The sequence below is a fragment of the Convolutriloba macropyga genome, chromosome 8, assembly GCF_964194025.1.
Source record: "Convolutriloba macropyga chromosome 8, txConMacr16.3, whole genome shotgun sequence".
NCBI lineage: Eukaryota > Metazoa > Xenacoelomorpha > Acoela > Convolutidae > Convolutriloba > Convolutriloba macropyga.
The window spans coordinates 61218457-61236413 of NC_134475.1; the positions used below are offsets into that span (position 1 = coordinate 61218457).

Below are 17957 nucleotides of genomic sequence, written 5' to 3' on the forward strand. Positions count from 1 at the left end.
AAAATCAATTTGGACTTCTTGATTTGGTTCAACACACGGTATATGGGGATGAAATTGCTTAGCGGGAATAACAGATTTAAGGTTCTTACCAATCACTGTGCAGGGCTTGCACTCTGTAGTTTTTACAATAAGCTCGCGATATATGTATGGCCACCAGCAATACCCCATGTGCCCGGATGGCTGGAGTGAATGTCGTCAACCATTGCCTATCACGGGACATTTGGAATAGCAACTTTTTCATCTATGCACACACAGCCAGAGCGTACATGGAGATCTCTACAATAAGAAAGAATATATGGGTTTAGAGTTTTAAGACGACTTTGGTTATTTGTTAATACGCAGTCCCGTACCTCTTTTAACACTGCGTCCTTTCTTGTTAACGACACAATGGGAGACTTGTTAAAAATCTTTAACACAATGTAGTCGAATTTTGGTACATGTGGGCTGGGCTTAAGAGGGGTACTGACATTAGAAGAGGAAGCCGGAGATGTCGGTGTTATTATTTGCAGGGGATTTACGGCGCGGGTATTGCTTAGCGAATTCGATCGCTGATTTGCGGTGCGGGTATTGCTTGGCAAATTTGAGCGCTGATTTGCAGTGCGGGTATTGCTTGGCGAATTGGAACGCTGTTTTGCGGGGCGAGTTGTATTTGGATTTGAAGTTTGCTGATTTGCTGTGCGGGAAGGGTGGTTAAAACAAACGCGAGTGATTTGCTTTTTAGAAGGCATATTTTTACTTTTCTTGTTTATAAAGTTTAATTCAGAGGAAGATCTAGATGCCAATGAGTGTTTTGAGTTAGAAGTGGACGACTGATTTGTAAGATGATTGGAGGCAAAAACCACTGATTTTATATGTGGGTGGTGATTTTAAAGATATTTGTGGAATGTCTCCTAATTGGTGGGGTTTTAGATTGAGTAATTTGAGTCTCGCGTGGCGCTAGAGTTAATTCATTCCAATTTTGGAATAATTGTTAACATTTATTTGTATTTCGCCGAGCGAGAGAAGTGTTAAGTGGGAATTGTGACGCGGGATCTACATATTTCAAATTGTTTAAATTACAATTAGTATTTGAGGCTAGTTTTCGCGGAGCGGGGGAATTGTAATAACCATGCTTGTGTACTCGTGCTGCATGTGTGCTAATTAAGCTTATCGCATTATTGTTGGCCTCAATTTTAAGTGTGAATTGCGATGCGGGATCGTGTGCTTTTAATAATTGGTGTAAATGAGGTGCAGGTTTTGTATTGCTCAATTCCAATGAATTAATAGATGCAGAGATTAACTTTAATTTGGCTACAATAAATTCCTCGTCATACACAGAGACTTTTTAGCTTTTTGATAAGGGTGTCTAGAGATGTAATCAATTAAACCCATTTTCGCACCTGGTAGATGTTCAATATCAAGTTGAAATGGGAGTAGATGATCGATCCAGCGAGTTAATCTACTGTTGTATGATTTATTCGATCTATTTTCTTTCATGATAGACAGCAGAGCTCGATGATCCGCAATAACTGTAAAATTTTTTTCGTAAAGATAAGTTATAAAATATTCAAGAGACCAAACTACACCGAGTAGTTCAAGTTCATTTACGCTATAGCACTCTTCGCAAGGATTTAAAAAACGAGACGTAAATGCAATTGGCTTCCACCCATCAACTGTCAGCTGTTCAATTGCCGCTCCGAGATTGGGACGGGACGCATCACATTTTACGCGTGTTTCGAGTTGCGGGTTATAATGACTTTTTGCAGTTGCGTTCGCGATGCGATTCTTTATTTCATTAAAGCAATTTTCGTGTTCCTCCCTCCAGATAAACTTTGATGTCTTTTTCAGTAAAGGGCGGAGGGGATGACCAATTTGAGCAAGGTTTGGAGTAAATTTATCAATGTAATAAACCGACCCCAGAAAAGAACGGAGTTTTTTTAGAGTTTTCGGAGCCTCAAGGGCTAATATCGCAGATGTTTTGCTCTCGAGGGGCGAGATACCTGATTGGGAGATATGATACCCTAGCCAATCGATTTCTAAATTTCCAAAGTGACATTAAGGAAGGCTTATCTTATGATTTTCATCATCTAGTTGCTTAATGCAGTTCATGACATAACATTTAAGTTCTTCCAGAGACCCCTTGCTTACGATCAAAACGTCGTCTAAAAAACAAAAGGTATTCTTTAAACCAATTAGAGTATAGTCCATTGCTTTTTGAAATTCTGCTGGCATATCTGTTAGCCCATAGAATCCTGTTCGAAATCTGTAAGTACCAGTCATATCATCACTAATTATATTAAAGTTACATTGATTTGCCGTGTTTGTATCCAAATTTAATTGGCTGTATGCTTACTTCAAATCTAGCGTAGAAAAATATGTTGTGTTTTGCGGCGCGGGAGCACTAATTTGCTGAGAAATGGGTTCGATAAGCGTGTGAATATTTGGCATCTGATATTTGTTCTTGTGAATGGCTTTATTTAATATTTTTGAATCGAGTGCAAGCTTTATCGTTTGATCCTTCTTTACGGTGACCGCTATTGGTGATATGAGATATTTATCGGGGCAACTTGAAAGTTTTATTATATGTTTTTCGTCTAACAGTTTCTTAAGCTCGTTATTAAATTTTTCTTGTAAGTTAATTGGAATACATCTATCTTTTTGATGTCTAGGTTAAAAAACTTTGTGAAACTTAGATTTTGCCACATGATTTTTAGATCTTCCGATGCGAGATCTCAGTTCTGGAAAAGTTTTTGCGATGTGTTTTTTAAATTCTGGCGATGAATAAATATTTTTGACGCAATTACCTTTATGAGATGTAGATTGTGTAACTGCTAATCCGAGTTGATCGAACAAGTCACGGCCAGTTAGAGATTTTAGTCCATCAGCTACAACAGTGAATGTTTCTGATTCACAAGTTCAATCGTTGCTTGTGATTGGAGATTGTATCTTTACTTCGACCTGGATTGGTTCATTCGAGAAAGTCCGAAGTTGCCGGGACGTTTTTTTCGCTAATTCAGAATGCGCGAGGACTACTTTGCCCCACTTGCGATGCGAGTGAACGATTAAGAATACTACATGCGCTACACGAGTCCACGAGCAGTGTAGTATTAATATTACCGATCTTGATGGGCATATTGAGGGGTACTACTTTCTCTACTGCATTCTCGATCACCGCAACTGTATTATCCTCCCCGCTACTGTAGTCCGATTCATAGAGCTTAGCTGGTTGTAGTAAAGTCACTGAATCTTCGGGGTGCCGTTCTTCTTCCACAATGTTTACCATCTTTTTCTTAGAGTTTAGTGGCTTTGCGTTCTTTTGTTTTCTGCAAACTTTCGCAAAATGATTTAAAAGTCCACAATTGTTGCAGGTTTTACCTTTTGCGATACATTTATCACGATGATTCGGAAGCCAAATTCTTCCACAGTTTGAACAATAGAGTGTGGAGCGGTTGTTTTGTCTTGGAAAATTATTCGGGTTTTGCCAATTCGTGGTTTGAGAGCTGTTAGGGAACTAGACTGCGTTGACACTAGCCGGGATGACAATCTTGTCATGCTGCTGGATTTGATGTTACTTGCGCATCCCAAGTTCCATGTTAATTGCTAGCTCTAATGCCTGACGCGGTTCAACTGTTTATTTGACGAGTTCCTTTTGAATTTCAGGTTCTATTAGATAAGTAATGAAGACATCGCGTATCAAAGTCTCTTCTTTATTTTCGAGATCGCAGTTTTCTGCAAATTCCTTTAGCTTACCCTAGAAGTGTTCTACTGTTTCTCCCCAAAGGTGTTTCGTAATTAGGAAAACATGACGGTCAAAAGTTATGTTGCGCGGACGGATGAATGCCATTTCCACGATCTTCCAGAATTCTTCGGTAGTAAGAGTATCAATCATGATATGCAGGTTTTTACAGTTGAGAATGCGACGTCCTTCCACCCCCAATGCTTAGATAGAGTAGAGACACGGTTTTGCGATGCGCAAGTGGCCACGGTTTGTCGCCACACATTATGCCGAATTGAATTAGACGCTGGCATTTGTTTTGCTAATTCATCTTTTGTTGCGCATTGCGAGCATTCCTCTCTCTCTCTCCGATTGTGCGGAGGAGCCGACTATAGTTTCCTCGTATATTGGTTCGAGGGGAAAGTCCACCATCTCGGGTTTGGGTCCAAGTAGCGTTTCGAGAATGATGTTCTCTTTTGCCAAAAGTGCCAATTTATATTGCGCTCTTCATTTCTCCCAGCGAAAAGGAGGGTCGGGTGTAGGCTCATTCCTGAAAAGGTCTATTCCGAGAGGCGTACGCTATGTTGCTGGCTGCGCCATCTCGTACTCTATTTAAAAAGAGTAGCTACTCGCGTTGCAGGTGCGTTTACTATTACTTAAATTGCGTTTCGCGGAGCAAAATCCTGACCTGAATTTTTGTGCTTACTCGCGGAGCGGGATTACAAAGAGAATTTTTCAACTAGTTTTGAATTGCGAAACTCGAAGAATGAACTGAAGTGCCTATAAGCAAATCTAGTACGCGTGATCAGACATGTCTGATCACGAAGCGGGAAACCAAGAAAGGAAGTATTGAACTGATCATAAGATACGAAGTGAACAAATATGAACTAAATCATGAAGGGCAAATAAATTGAACTAATTTAAGGGCATCATATAAAAATGCACTGTATCAATTAAATAACAACGGATGATATCCTTGTGTATCACAGTTTCAAAACACATTATTAAGAAATTTTAACATGTTGCAAAAATAACAACTCTCAGACCGCGACTTCCAAATTTTTGGTCTTGTTATATTGCAGGGAAAAAGAAAAAATTATTCGTGAAGAGCCGCAAAGTTTTAGTTCATTCGATAAAATCTTGCATGCTTTAGATTTCAATTGTAATTGGATCACAAATAATTTGACAAAAACAATTATGGGTATTTAAATGACGCGGGAGAGGTAAGCAAAAAACGGGCCATTTCAATTTTTTTGTCATCTAGCTGATAAATTCTGTAGCTTAAAAAGTCCTTCCAGCTGTAACTCAAGTCCGTAAGGCAGTTCAAAGGGAAAATTGTCGAGAAATTTATTGAATTTTCGTCACCTTAACTTAAATAAAACGAGAAACAAAGCAAATAGAGATGAGAGATGACATTGGAGCCAAAAAAAACCAGCCATGGACCAAAATTTTTAATTTTTTTTGCTATTTTTTTTGTTTCTTTAATATTTCTTTGGACTATCAAAAAACTTTGAGTCAGATAAAATTGCTCTTAACATTTGCTGCAACTTTTTTATATTTGAAAATGGCAACAATATTGTGTTTACATGTACTTTAGTTTTCATAGGAAGCTGATGTTGTTTTACTTTTTGCTTTAAAGAAACTGTTGTTGTGTTATATGTATATTTGTTCCGACCTCACTTTTGTAAGGGAAGAACTATATGCACAACTTTGTTTTTTTCTTATGTAATTTGCTTAACCCCTGTTTAATTTTGATCTGTTTTTGCATTCTCAATTTAGGTTTCTAAGTGCAGAGATCAGTGTTTTGTCGCATTTTGTTGGCAAAAATAACTGTTAACTTGACTTTTTGTTTTTCTTTCTATTGAAGAAATTTCATTAGAATTAATTTCATGTCTGTCGTTTTTTGTTCGAGTGTTCGCTCATGTGAAATAAAAAATTTGATATTACTGGCATGAAACATTTCCCCCTTCTTTATGTAGACGTGTGTCCTTTTTGTAAGAATCTATCAAAGTTAAAATAACAAAACTTGAACTATTTCTTTAGATGCAGTCTATATGTGCTTCAATTGGTAGAAATTGGAGAAAATAATGGGGGGGGGGGTCGGAACATTATGCGCTATCGCACATAACTGAATTATATACACTTGTATATACAGTTTACTGTACCCCCAAAGTAAAACAATGTTGAAAAAGTAAAAACTGGAAAACTGGAACTTAAAAAAATTAAAAACTGAATAAGACATCCCTAATGAATGTAGTTTTTACCCAAAAGGTAAAAAAATAAAGAATAAACTTACCCATGCTAAGCTTGTGAGTACTGTTAAGCCATAAACATCAATAAAATAAGCCGCAAATTTTAAACCAGTTGATTTAATTGACAATCATATACTGCCACCGCGTGTTAATTAACTAACCAAAGCTTAAACTCTCGATGAAACAAGTATAACTTCTGAACTTCTGACGTAAACTTACCTGCACAAAAATAATTAAATTGTTCACAGTTTTCAAGTTTGCCATGTTCATATTGGCATATAACGAACAAAAATCAAATCAGCCTATATAAAAATTAGCCAAATTTGCACTTTGGTATAATATGACGCTAAATTGAATTTTTGGTGCCATTTTTAAGCCTGCGAAAAAGTAATAAATTTTCAGATACGATTTCGGTTGAATTTACTTTATGCTAAAATATGCATCACCTTAATCCAAACAAACTTAGCTAAATCAGGATATGCATTAGAGTTTTGGTAGATATTTGTATGGCTAATGTGATTTAGAAGAGTTTTTACTTTTCAAAGGATCTAAACACAATTTTTAACTGACATCACGGTAAAAAAGACGAGTCATGTTATTTGAGAATAGAAATGTGAGTCATGTGATTTGCGCTATTAATTTTGACCGCTAGAGAAGATCCTTGTTAGTTGATTGCGAAATTTGACATATAATTGGTCTCGTATACGTTTCAATGTCAAAGTTTGTACGGTGTCTACTCTAATATTCAACAATTTTGCCATCTCCAATACGATTTGCAACTAATTTTTAAACCAATCTTCATTGATAATGACACTAGACGAAATTGTAACTCCCAGACGACTAGTAAAGTAACTTCCCAGACTGTGGTTACAGAACAAAGAACCTCTTATCAGATCACCTCTTATCTAAAAAAAACTACTATTTCAGAAACAAGAAATCTCTGGTCAGACACATTTGTGACTGTAATAACCCAGCGTGTGGTATATCAAGCTAACGAAGATGAAACTTCACCAGCAACCTGGTGCAAAGGCAGCATGCCTGGACGCGGTTAGTAAAATCGAATCCTTGAATCTCTATCTATTCAGTATGTGGAATTTGCTAATATCGCAGTTGGGTTGTAATGAGCTGAGTCCCTCATGGAAACTCGACAATTCTTAACTTGAAAAACAAACAAGAAATTTTTTTGTACCTAATTCTTTCATTGAGCTATGGAAGAAATACAGTCAATTTCAACCTCTTCTGAAATGTGTGATTTCACGATATACGTTTGAAACTGCTGCAATTGGAGAGCAATCTTAACATATGATTACATTAATTTCTAAAAGCACAAAAATTGTATGGAAAAAACAGGCGGTTTCTTAAGGAATTACCAAATATAAAATCTGAAGATACCGACAACTTTTTACCATTCAAAATCAAAACTTGAATTATGACTTTTAATTGAAAACAAACACACCGAACACACCGAAGGATACCTACGCCCCAGTCCAAACATTCCGACAATTTCTCCCGTTTGAAGCCAAACATATCGGACAAGCTAAACATACCGACAACTTCCTACGTCGCTCTTGTTCTGTTTTTTGTATTAGGCTACCTCTGAACTTAGAAACAAGCTCTGATTTTAATATTGATTACTAAACATTGAATATTCAACTGCTCAGAAAGATTTGGTGGACAAATTATATCCTGTCAAATTAATTCATTACATTGGATCGTTATCTGATATTGTGTAATCGCAAAAGAGAAGCTCTTTTATGCGGGTTGTGGTACGGTTGTACCATATTAAGTTCATGTTTAGTTGTCTAAGTTTAGTTTCCCTTTAAGTTTGCCCTTGTCTGACTAAAAGTCATAATTCACATACGTTAAGTTTGCCACCAACTAATAAGTCATCTTTTCAGTTTGTTCACATCACCCACTTATTATCATTTTTCATTCCCCTAAATTTCATCACTTAATTCAGTTGATCTTAATCTACTCTGTTTTCTAATAAGAAGAATCCCATTGGATTCGAGGAGGATTTCCACGTCAGATAAGATACAGCTACATTCGTAGCTCAATTGCTAAGCAAAACTAAAAGTGGTAATCCCACTAATTAGTAACAGCTTGGATTCACACCTCGAATCCCACTCTACAATTCCTAAGTGGACATGTGGATCAAATACGTATCTCTACAGTCAGGGATATCACATGGCGCAGTCAGCAACCAATGAACGTGCACTCCTTGGAATTGAACCCTTTTGGGAGAAACCAACACTAGAACCACACTTGAGATGGGACCGCTGGCAGATCATGTTGAAGTTGGCTATCATGGCAAAAGAGGGTATTTCAATCGACATTCTACTGGAAGATCCCCCAGACAAGGTCATCCTACCTCCGGAGCCTATATACGAAGATAATGTTGAAAACAGTACATCTCAAAGCGAAAGAGATCGAAAGATCTGAAACGAGCAATTGAAGAAATCGTGGCTAAATCGTTGTCAGAAAATAGAACTCATAGGTATATTGTGCGGTGAAAAACCCTGGAACTATTGTGATAACAAAGCAGTCTCCCTAACGTATCTCAGCCTGGGGATCGAGGGTAGACGAATATTTGGTTCTCAAGAACCGAATATCCAGATTGATTGGGTAACAACAAAGGATCTTTGGGAAAGTCTAGATAGGGTGTTTACTAAACAACGAAACATCTCTTTCGATTGGTATACCTTTCTCAACAGGAAACAAATGAAAGGAGAACCTGTGGAAAAGTTCTACGGTTGTCTTCGGGAACTATCCTTGAATTGCGATTTAGGAAGCCACGAGGAATCAATCATTCGTGATGTCTTCATAGCAAACATGCAAGATGGCGAAATCCAAAGAGAATTGCTAAAGGAGACAAGAACAGCGAAGAAGGCACTAGAAGTTGCCATGAACATTGAAATAATGGGAATACAAAATGAACTGAAAACATCTGGGTCTGCAGCTCAAACGTCAACAAACGGAATTACTAGTACGACAGTGAATAATGTACAAGGCTCATGGAATAGACCACGCCCTTCGACTAACAAATTCGTCAAGCCTACAATTTGTCCAAACTGTGGCTATGTATGGTCAGCTTCGCATAGACAAAATTGCCCACCCCGTCGAAAGAATTGTAAAAATTGTGGTATTGTTAACCACTTTGCAAAAGTCTGTAGCAAACCTAAACTTCCCTATAAACCAAAATCCAGAGTAAATAATGTAGATAATTCTGTTTCGGAGGCGGCCACAGTGGGTACCTCTACAACAGCGGCCGAACAAGTCAACAATATAGACAGACTACTCAAACAGCAGAGCATACACGACGCCAACTATGATTCGGATTATGACGACTATAATGATTATTGTGTGGAGACGATTTCGGTTAAAAGCGACCCTCGAGAGGTGGAACCAGTGCATTTGGACATTTGTGTCGGGAATACGACAACAAAAGCATAGGTGGATTCGGGAAGCGTGTGCACAATAATTAATGAAAGCCTCGCAAACGCGGTGGTGTCAGTGTGCAAAGAAAGCTACTGGGTACAGTCACCAGAAATTCATGACTTGAAAATTTTCTCTAATGATATAATCAAGACTTCTGGTGTGATTAATACATCAATCAAGTGTAATGACTGGATAGCCACGGGCATTGATGTAACAGTAGTGGAAGGTGGTCATCGACCCATTATTGGACGAGATCTCTTCTCAAAGCTAGGCTTTTCTCTCGCACAATTGAAACAAGTCGCAAATATTGATCAAAATCAACGTTTAATCAAGAAGCAGAATGTATTTGATTTTCCAGGTCTCATCACAAGAATCGGCAAATCTTCGACACATTCAGTCAAATCCACATTTCACAAACAGTTTACACCTACACATCAAAAAGGACGACGGCTCCCAATTAATTTACAACCACTAGTTAATTCAAAAATTAAAAAAACTACTTGACGAAAAACATATCATCAAAATTAAACAGTTGTTCAGACAAAAACTTCATTTCCCCAATAGTTATCACAGTAAAGAGAGATAAAACAGTAAAACTGGCTCTAGACTCCAAAATTTTGAATAAATCTATTCATAAAAATAAATACCAAATGCTGAATATTGATAATTTAATTGACACGATTCAACAAAATTTAAATACAACCGCTTCACAAGAGACAGCATATTTTTCAACTTTGGATTTGAAGTACGCATACAGTCAACTTAATCTAGACCCGGAAATGGCTCGGCATTCCAACTTTAATATTATTTTTGGCGAGGGAACTGGTACCTACCGTTTTATTACCGGTTTCTACGGACTAACTGATATGCCAGCGGCATTCCAAAAAGTAATGGATTATACATTAGTCGGACTTCAACATACTTATTGCTTTTTGGACGATATAATCGTAGTTAGTCGAGGCTCTAAAGAAGAACACTTAAAGTTAGTCTATAAATGTTTAGAGAAATTAGTTGAAGATAATTTACGAATAAATCTACCTAAATGTCACTTCGCTAAAACCGAAGATGAATGGTTAGGACAAAAATTTACTCAGTCAGGAATCGCACCACTTGAATCAAAAACAGCGGCCATCTTATCACTACCACCAGCAAACAACCTAAAACAACTACGATCATTCTTAGGCTCTGTTCACTATATAGGAAAATTCATCCCTAACCTATCACAATGGTGCCACCCACTTCGGCCGTTACTTAAAAAGAACATCAAATTTGTTTGGAATGATAAACATGAAACCCACTTTCAATCAATTAAAAATAAAATCGCAAATGCAAGGGAAAATACACATTATAATCCACAATTGGAAACGCGGATCAAATGCGACGCATCTAGGGCGGGTTTAGGAGCAGCATTAGAGCAACGCTCACCTACAGTTTGGCATACAGTTGCATTCGCATCTCGTTTCCTCAACTCAAACGAAGAACGTTACAGTGTTAACGAATTAGAATTATCAAGAGTTTTGTGGTCCGTTGAATAATTTAAATACTATTTATTTGGCAAATCATTCGCAATCATGACAGATCATTGAGCACTATTTTCAATTATGAAGAAAAAACGGTCCAACAAATCTTATTATAGTCGTTTAACCCGTTGATTAGATCGTCTTTTACCTTTTGATTTTTATATTGAACATATACAAGGCGCAAAAATGGGGCTGGTAGATTATATTTCCCGCCAACCAAATCAAAAAACTAAAGTTACAAACAAATATGATAAGTAATTTGCGGTAGCAACAATTACCCGCATTCGTGACGCTATTGCAGCAATTTATGTAAATGCCACAGAGCAAAACTGTCAATCAGAGCACTTTTGCAGCGTCGATCACACACATTCCACACGTGCCTCACATCCTCACTCAACAAACTATTCCACTTTGCTTTCTGCCATTAATCGTAATACCACTCAGTTGCTTCTCGAGAATTCTGCAAACGCAGCACAAATCGATTCTAATTCGAATTCAAACACACACTCAATTCGAATCCAGCCAAAATTCAAAGCTCAAACAAATTCAACTCAAATACATTCAATCTTCAAATTCAATATGACAAGCCCGAGGTCAAACCCGCAACCCCCCCCTACCCACAGCAGGGTCACATTCCAGTCAAACCCTAACTCTGTTGTGAACTCCACCCATTCTTCAAATGACGGCCAAAACTCTTCTAACTTGGAACTATCGAAGGAGGAAGTATTTGAAAACAACTTAACGCAGTTGTTTACTAAGGGATTCCCGGCCGTCCTCACTATTAAGCACGCGGTCCTTAAAGAGGTGCGAGATTGCATCTTGCAAAACAACCCACAACGGTGTAAAGAGGTAAACCCATAATTGTTCTCATACAGGAGGGACTTGCACGTACGGTCTGGCTGTGTATGTGTGGACGAACGTGTGGCAATTCCACACTCCAATCAAGACGCCGTACTCGGGAGTCTCCACCTCACAAACCCTGGCAGCTGGGGTATGATAACCCTGGGACAATATGCATTTTGGCCATATATGCATTGTGAAATTCTAAACAAGGCAGCTCAGTGTAAGCCTTGTCCTGATATTGGTAAGAACCTCAAACCCGTTGTTCCGGCGTCAGAATGGAAGTCTTTATTAAATTGTTCCGAACCCAATGAAGATATACAAATTGATTTTGGCGGCCCTATCACAAATGAAGAAAATCAAGATATCCATTTCCTTGCATGCATTGACCGTTTTTCAAAATATCCTACTGTAGAAGTCCTTGATAAAGCTAACGGACCTAATGTAAATAAATTTTTAGATGAATACATTCAAATACACGGTGTTCCCCGAAATATTAGATTAGATCAAGCTCGTTGTTGATAGGATATAAAGTTAAGAATTTCTGTAAACAACATAAAATTAAGATAATCACCGCTCCTGCTAATGACCATAGAGCTATTGGATTAGTAGAGCGTTCGATACAAACTATTAAAAGACGCTTAGGCTGCATGAAATTAGATAGTAGAGATAACAGATTCACAATTAAAGAAGCAATAAAGTCAATAGTGTATCAATTGCGTAGATGCAAACAAAAGACAACAAATGTAACACCTTTCCAAGCACATTTTGAAAGAAAGCCAAATACACCACTTTCCAGTCAACCCCTAACTCTGACCTGAACTCCACCCATTCTTCAAATGACGGCCAAAACTCTTCTAACTTGGAACTATCGAAGGAGGAAGTATTTGAAAACAACTTAACGCAGTTGTTTACTAAGGGATTCCCGGCCGTCCTCACTATTAAGCACGCGGTCCTTAAAGAGGTGCGAGATTGCATCTTGCAAAACAACCCACAACGGTGTAAAGAGGTAAACCCATAATTGTTCTCATACAGGAGGGACTTGCACGTACGGTCTGGCTGTGTATGTGTGGACGAACGTGTGGCAATTCCACACTCCAATCAAGACGCCGTACTCGGGAGTCTCCACCTCACGCACCCTGGCAGCTGGGGTATGATAACCCTGGGACAATATGCATTTTGGCCATATATGCATCGTGAAATTCTAAGCAAGGCAGCTCAGTGCAAGCCTTGTCCTGATATTGGTAAGAACCTCAAACCCGTTGTTCCGGCGTCAGAATGGAAGTCTTTATTAAATTGTTCCGAACACAATGAACATATACAAATTGATTTTGGCGGCCCTATCACAAATGAAGAAAATCAAGATATCCATTTCCTTGCATGCATTGGCCGTTTTTCAAAATATCCTACTGTAGAAGTCCTTGATAAAGCTAACGGACCTAATGTAAATAAATTTTTAGATGAATACATTCAAATACACGGTGTTCCCCGAAATATTAGATTAGATCAAGCTCGTTGTTGATAGGATATAAAGTTAAGAATTTCTGTAAACAACCTAAAATTAACATAATCACCGCTCCTGCTAATGACCATAGAGCTATTGGATTAGTAGAGCGTTCGATACAAACTATTAAAAGACAGTTAGGCTGCATGAAATTAGATAGTAGAGATAACAGATTCACAATTAAAGAAGCAATAAAGTCAATAGTGTATCAATTGCGTAGATGCAAACAAAAGACAACAAATGTAACACCTTTCCAAGCACATTTTGAAAGAAAGCCAAATACACCACTAAGTAATATTAGCACCATACCAAAGTCATCAAATTTATCATATGAAAACATTCTCCACCACTATTTAGACGCAGATACAGTTCCCGTGGAGAACTACCTTGATGAAAATGGATGAGTGGCCGGTGACCGCAGTGACATACTCATCGAAGAGGCGATGAAAAAGGCACAAGTGGATGCAGGACGTCGTTACAATGGTGACACGAACAAATCGATGTCCAGATTCATTATGCATCCGAAACTAAACAATCTTATTCCACGGTCGGAAAAATCACTGGAAATCAAACTTGCACGCAAGGTGTCTAAGAGGTCCAAAAGAGATCTTCGTGGTCTATGGAAAACATTGGCCCCGGGCAGTACGGTTGTCCGCACTTCTGACACGACCACAGTTATTAAAGAACCTGGTGTTCCAGAGGTCAGTGTGAGGAACAGCGATATTGCAAAATTCGGCACTGGCGCTGAACGTAATACAGCGTTATGGCAATACGCTCAAAGACGTCCTCATCCCTAAGAGAAAAGCACGGAAGAAAAAACAGCCCAACACAAAAAGGACTTTAAAAAGAAATATCGTGGAGAGATCAAAATTCGCCATCGACCTACCCAATCTGATGCGGCCTCAGGAGTCTCATCAGCCAACAGCAATTTTTCGAAGGCCATGTCTTCCCGTAAACCGAAGAAGCCACAACCGGGAGATAATCGCTCGAGCAAGTCGGCAACCAATTTAAATACGTCCAATGCATCCTCTATTGCTGCGTCATCGGTCACCTCGTCAACTGCTTTGCCGTCCACATCGAAAACAAAAAAGAATCGACGAGCTCCGGACTATTTTGGTTTCGAGAATTCTGTCTGTGCCAATAGCGATGACTCTACCCCTGCTTCCAAAAGACAAAAGACTGCAAATCCGAAACAGAATTTGAGCTCCCAGTAGTGAGTCCTCCTGCACCTCACCCTGTCGGAACCTGGTCTCCGGAGAGTTACGAATGCGACGACTCTTCAAGGGAGATTAGTATGAGCGTCTTTGAAGCAGAAAACCAAATTTAAAACTAAGTAAACTATTGTTGACAACTTATTCCTTCAATGTTTCAATTTTCAATTTTTCCATTAGCAGTTATTTCATGTAAATCTGGATTTGCAGTACAATTTTGCTGATTTTCTGTTAAAGTTCGCCATTTATTTGTGAACGTGTTTAGTTTTTAAATTGTTAAAATTCAATTGGTTTCCACGCAGTAAATCACAATCATTTAATCCGTTTGGGATACGCACCACTATTGTGCAATAAATTGTGTTTTGTACTTACGATTAACAATAACTGTCAAGGATTTCCATGTAATGTAATCTAGCCAGCATTAGTCCCTTTCCACTATAATTTTCTGTTGATTGTTGCTGCTCTCATTAATATACTAAGTATACTAACCAGTACATATTTTATTAATATCCTAAATTTTACACTGTTGCAGTTTAAAATTTAAATAGAGCCGAGGATATTTGGTACGGCTGTACCATATTAAGTTCATGTTTAGTTGTCTAAGTATAGTTTCCCTTTAGGTTTGCCCTTGTCTGACTAAAAGTCATAATTCACATACGTTAAGTTTGCCACCGACTAACAAGTCATCTTTTCAGTTTGTTCACATCACCCACTTATTATCATTTTTCATTCCCCTAAATTTCATCACTTAATTCAGTTGCTCTTAATCTACTATATTTTCCTGTAAGAAGAATCCCATTGGATGCGAGGAGGATTTCCACGTCAGATAAAATACAGCTACATTTGTAGCTCAATTGCTAAGCAAAACTAAAAGTGGTAATCCCACTAATTAGTAACAACTTGGATTCACACCTTGAATCCCACTCTACAATTCCTAAGTGGATTTGTGGATCAAATACGTATCTCTACAGTCAGGGATATCACATGGCGCAGCCAGCAACCAAAGAACGTGCACTCCTTGGAATTTAACCCTTTTGGGAGAAACCAACACTAGAACCACCCTTGAGATGGGACCGCTGGCAGATCAAGTTGAAGTTGGCCATCATTGCAAATGAGGGTATTTCAATCGACCTGCTACTCGACGATCCCCCAGACAAGGTCATCCTACCTCCTGAGCCTATATACGAGGATAATGTTGAAAGCAGTGCATCTCAGAGCGAAAGAGATCGAAAGATCCGAAACGAGCAATTGAAGAAAGATCCGAAAAATCAGATAAAACACAGCTACATTCGTAGTTCAATTGCTAAGCAAAACTAAAAGTGGTAATCCCACTAATTAGTAACAGCTTGGATTCACACCTCGAATCCCACTCTACAATTCCTACGTGGATTTGTGAATCAAATACGTATCTCGTACAGTCAGGGATATCACACGGGTTTAAAAGTTGTTTGTAACAAGACGCCATGAAGTTTCAAGGCAACGGTAAGTAGGGGTTTTCTACATGCATGTGAAAATGCACCTGCAGAATGAAATTATTTCCTTTTCCTTAACATGGAGCGTTGACTTTCCCGATAAAACAAAACTAGTATTTATGCTCTGGAAAATAGAAAACGTACTATTTTTCATTATAACTTTCCGATGATGTTGTGAAATTTTAAAGTCGTATATGAAAGTCATCATTTTTATTTCAATATTTTTTCAGTAAAGTTCTGCTACGTTTCAATGTTAAAGTTTTTACAATGACTCTTATTCTATTTGACAATTTGGCCATCTCCAATACAATTTACAACTAACTTTTAAATCAGTGTTCATTGATAATATAACACTAAACGAAATTGCAACTCCTAGACAACTTGTAAAATCTCAGACTGGGGTTACAAAAAGAAAACCTAAAATCAGATAACCTCTTATCTAAAAACTAATATTTCAGAAACAAGAAATTTCTGGTCAGACACATTTGTGACTGCAATAACCCATCGTCTGGTATATCAAGCTGACGTCAGATCGAATCCTTGAATCTCCACCTATTAAGCATACTGTGGAATTTGCTAATATCGCAGTTGGGTCGTAATGAGCTGACTCCCCATGCAAACTCAACAAATCCTAACTTGAAAAACAAACAAAAAATTATTTTGTACTTACTTTTGTCATTGAGCTATAGAAGAAATACATTCAATTTCAACTTTTTGAAAAAATTGATTTCATGATATACGATTAAAAATATCGCGACTGGAAAGCTACAAAACTTTGGAATACATTAATTTTTAAAAGCAAAAAAAAGGTATAGAAACAAACAGGCGGTTTCTATGAAGATAACAAATAGAAAAAACTACGATACCAACGATTTCTTACGTTTTAAAATATCAAAAAACCAAATTTCTTCCTTTGAAAATGAAAATACCAAACCTATCGAAGCTTTGCTAAGTCCCAGTCCAAACATACGGAATTTTTTTGCGTTTCAAACCATAGCGAGGATTTCCTACAATTTGAAATAAAAAAAACAAATATTTTATTAGTTGAAAATGAACGCACCAAACCTACCAAAGCTTTTCAACGTCCCAGTCCAAACATCCGGATAATTTTTTACGTTTGAAGCCAAAAATTTCAACATAACCGACAAACGTCGGGCGAATTGCCCTCAAACAACCGGCGAGCGTTTGGCCTCAGGGCTTTACCTCTTTATCCCGTTGCTGAAGACAGAAGTCAACTGGGTGAGACGAAAAATCGGCTAAGAGAAAAATTCCAGAAAAGACAAACAGGATTAATATATTCGCTACAAATTGATTTTGAGAGCAATTAACAATGGTTTACTAAAAAGAGCCTGCTAGATCATTTATGATGAAAAGCATTTCATTTATAACTCATTGATAATGAGGATCAGATATGATGATATTACGCCACATAACAGCAGCTGAAGTGCGGCATCAACAAAGAGGGACAGAGAGAGAGAGAGAGAGATAAAACGTGAACAAAAAAGAGAAAGAAAGGAACCCTAACCTAATGAGAGAAAAAGAGACAGTAATATCTTCCATGGTTGGATTTGACACTGCAACTTCTAGTTTACTAACCCTGTTAATAATTAAATCATATAGAAAAATTGAAAAAGGCAAAATAAAAAAAAATTCAACTCCGTAATAAAAAAGTTCAACTCATTTTTTGTCTGAAAAGTTCTGTCAAGTAACCCGTCTCCGAGACTTGAAAAGTTTCTTTGGCCAGTAATGGTCGTTAAACTCAAAAAAGAACATAAAAAATTTAAATTGAAAAGTTGGAAAATTGCAAATTTTTTAAAAAATGTTGATAAAATTCAATACATTAATATCTGAAGAACAACTTCATTGTCTCAAGAGACTATCCGATATCCCTGTTTCTTGCCTGAAATATTTTCAAAGGTTCATAAAGATCCATACACCTGGAACAAAAAAATTTACCAAAAAATTGAAAAAATTAAATTTTATCTAAATTTTTTTAAAACTGGAGTAATAAAATGTTGATCACCAT

The 17957-nt window shown here is 37.6% G+C and overlaps 2 protein-coding genes across 2 annotated transcripts in view; one reads left to right on the forward strand and one right to left on the reverse strand.

Moving 5' to 3' along the window:
* Positions 1 to 6138, reverse strand: part of LOC142344241 (uncharacterized) — a 47649-nt gene extending 41511 nt beyond the window's left edge. Inside the window, exon 1 of the mRNA XM_075395798.1 lies at positions 5991 to 6138. Coding sequence (XP_075251913.1) covers positions 5991 to 5994 — 4 coding nt within the window. The 5' untranslated portion in view covers positions 5995 to 6138. The remainder of the gene's footprint in view (positions 1 to 5990) is intronic.
* The window catches only part of LOC142344898 (inositol monophosphatase 1-like), a 599876-nt gene that overhangs the window by 325873 nt on the left and 256046 nt on the right, over positions 1 to 17957 (forward strand). The gene's annotated exons all lie outside the window — the stretch shown is intronic.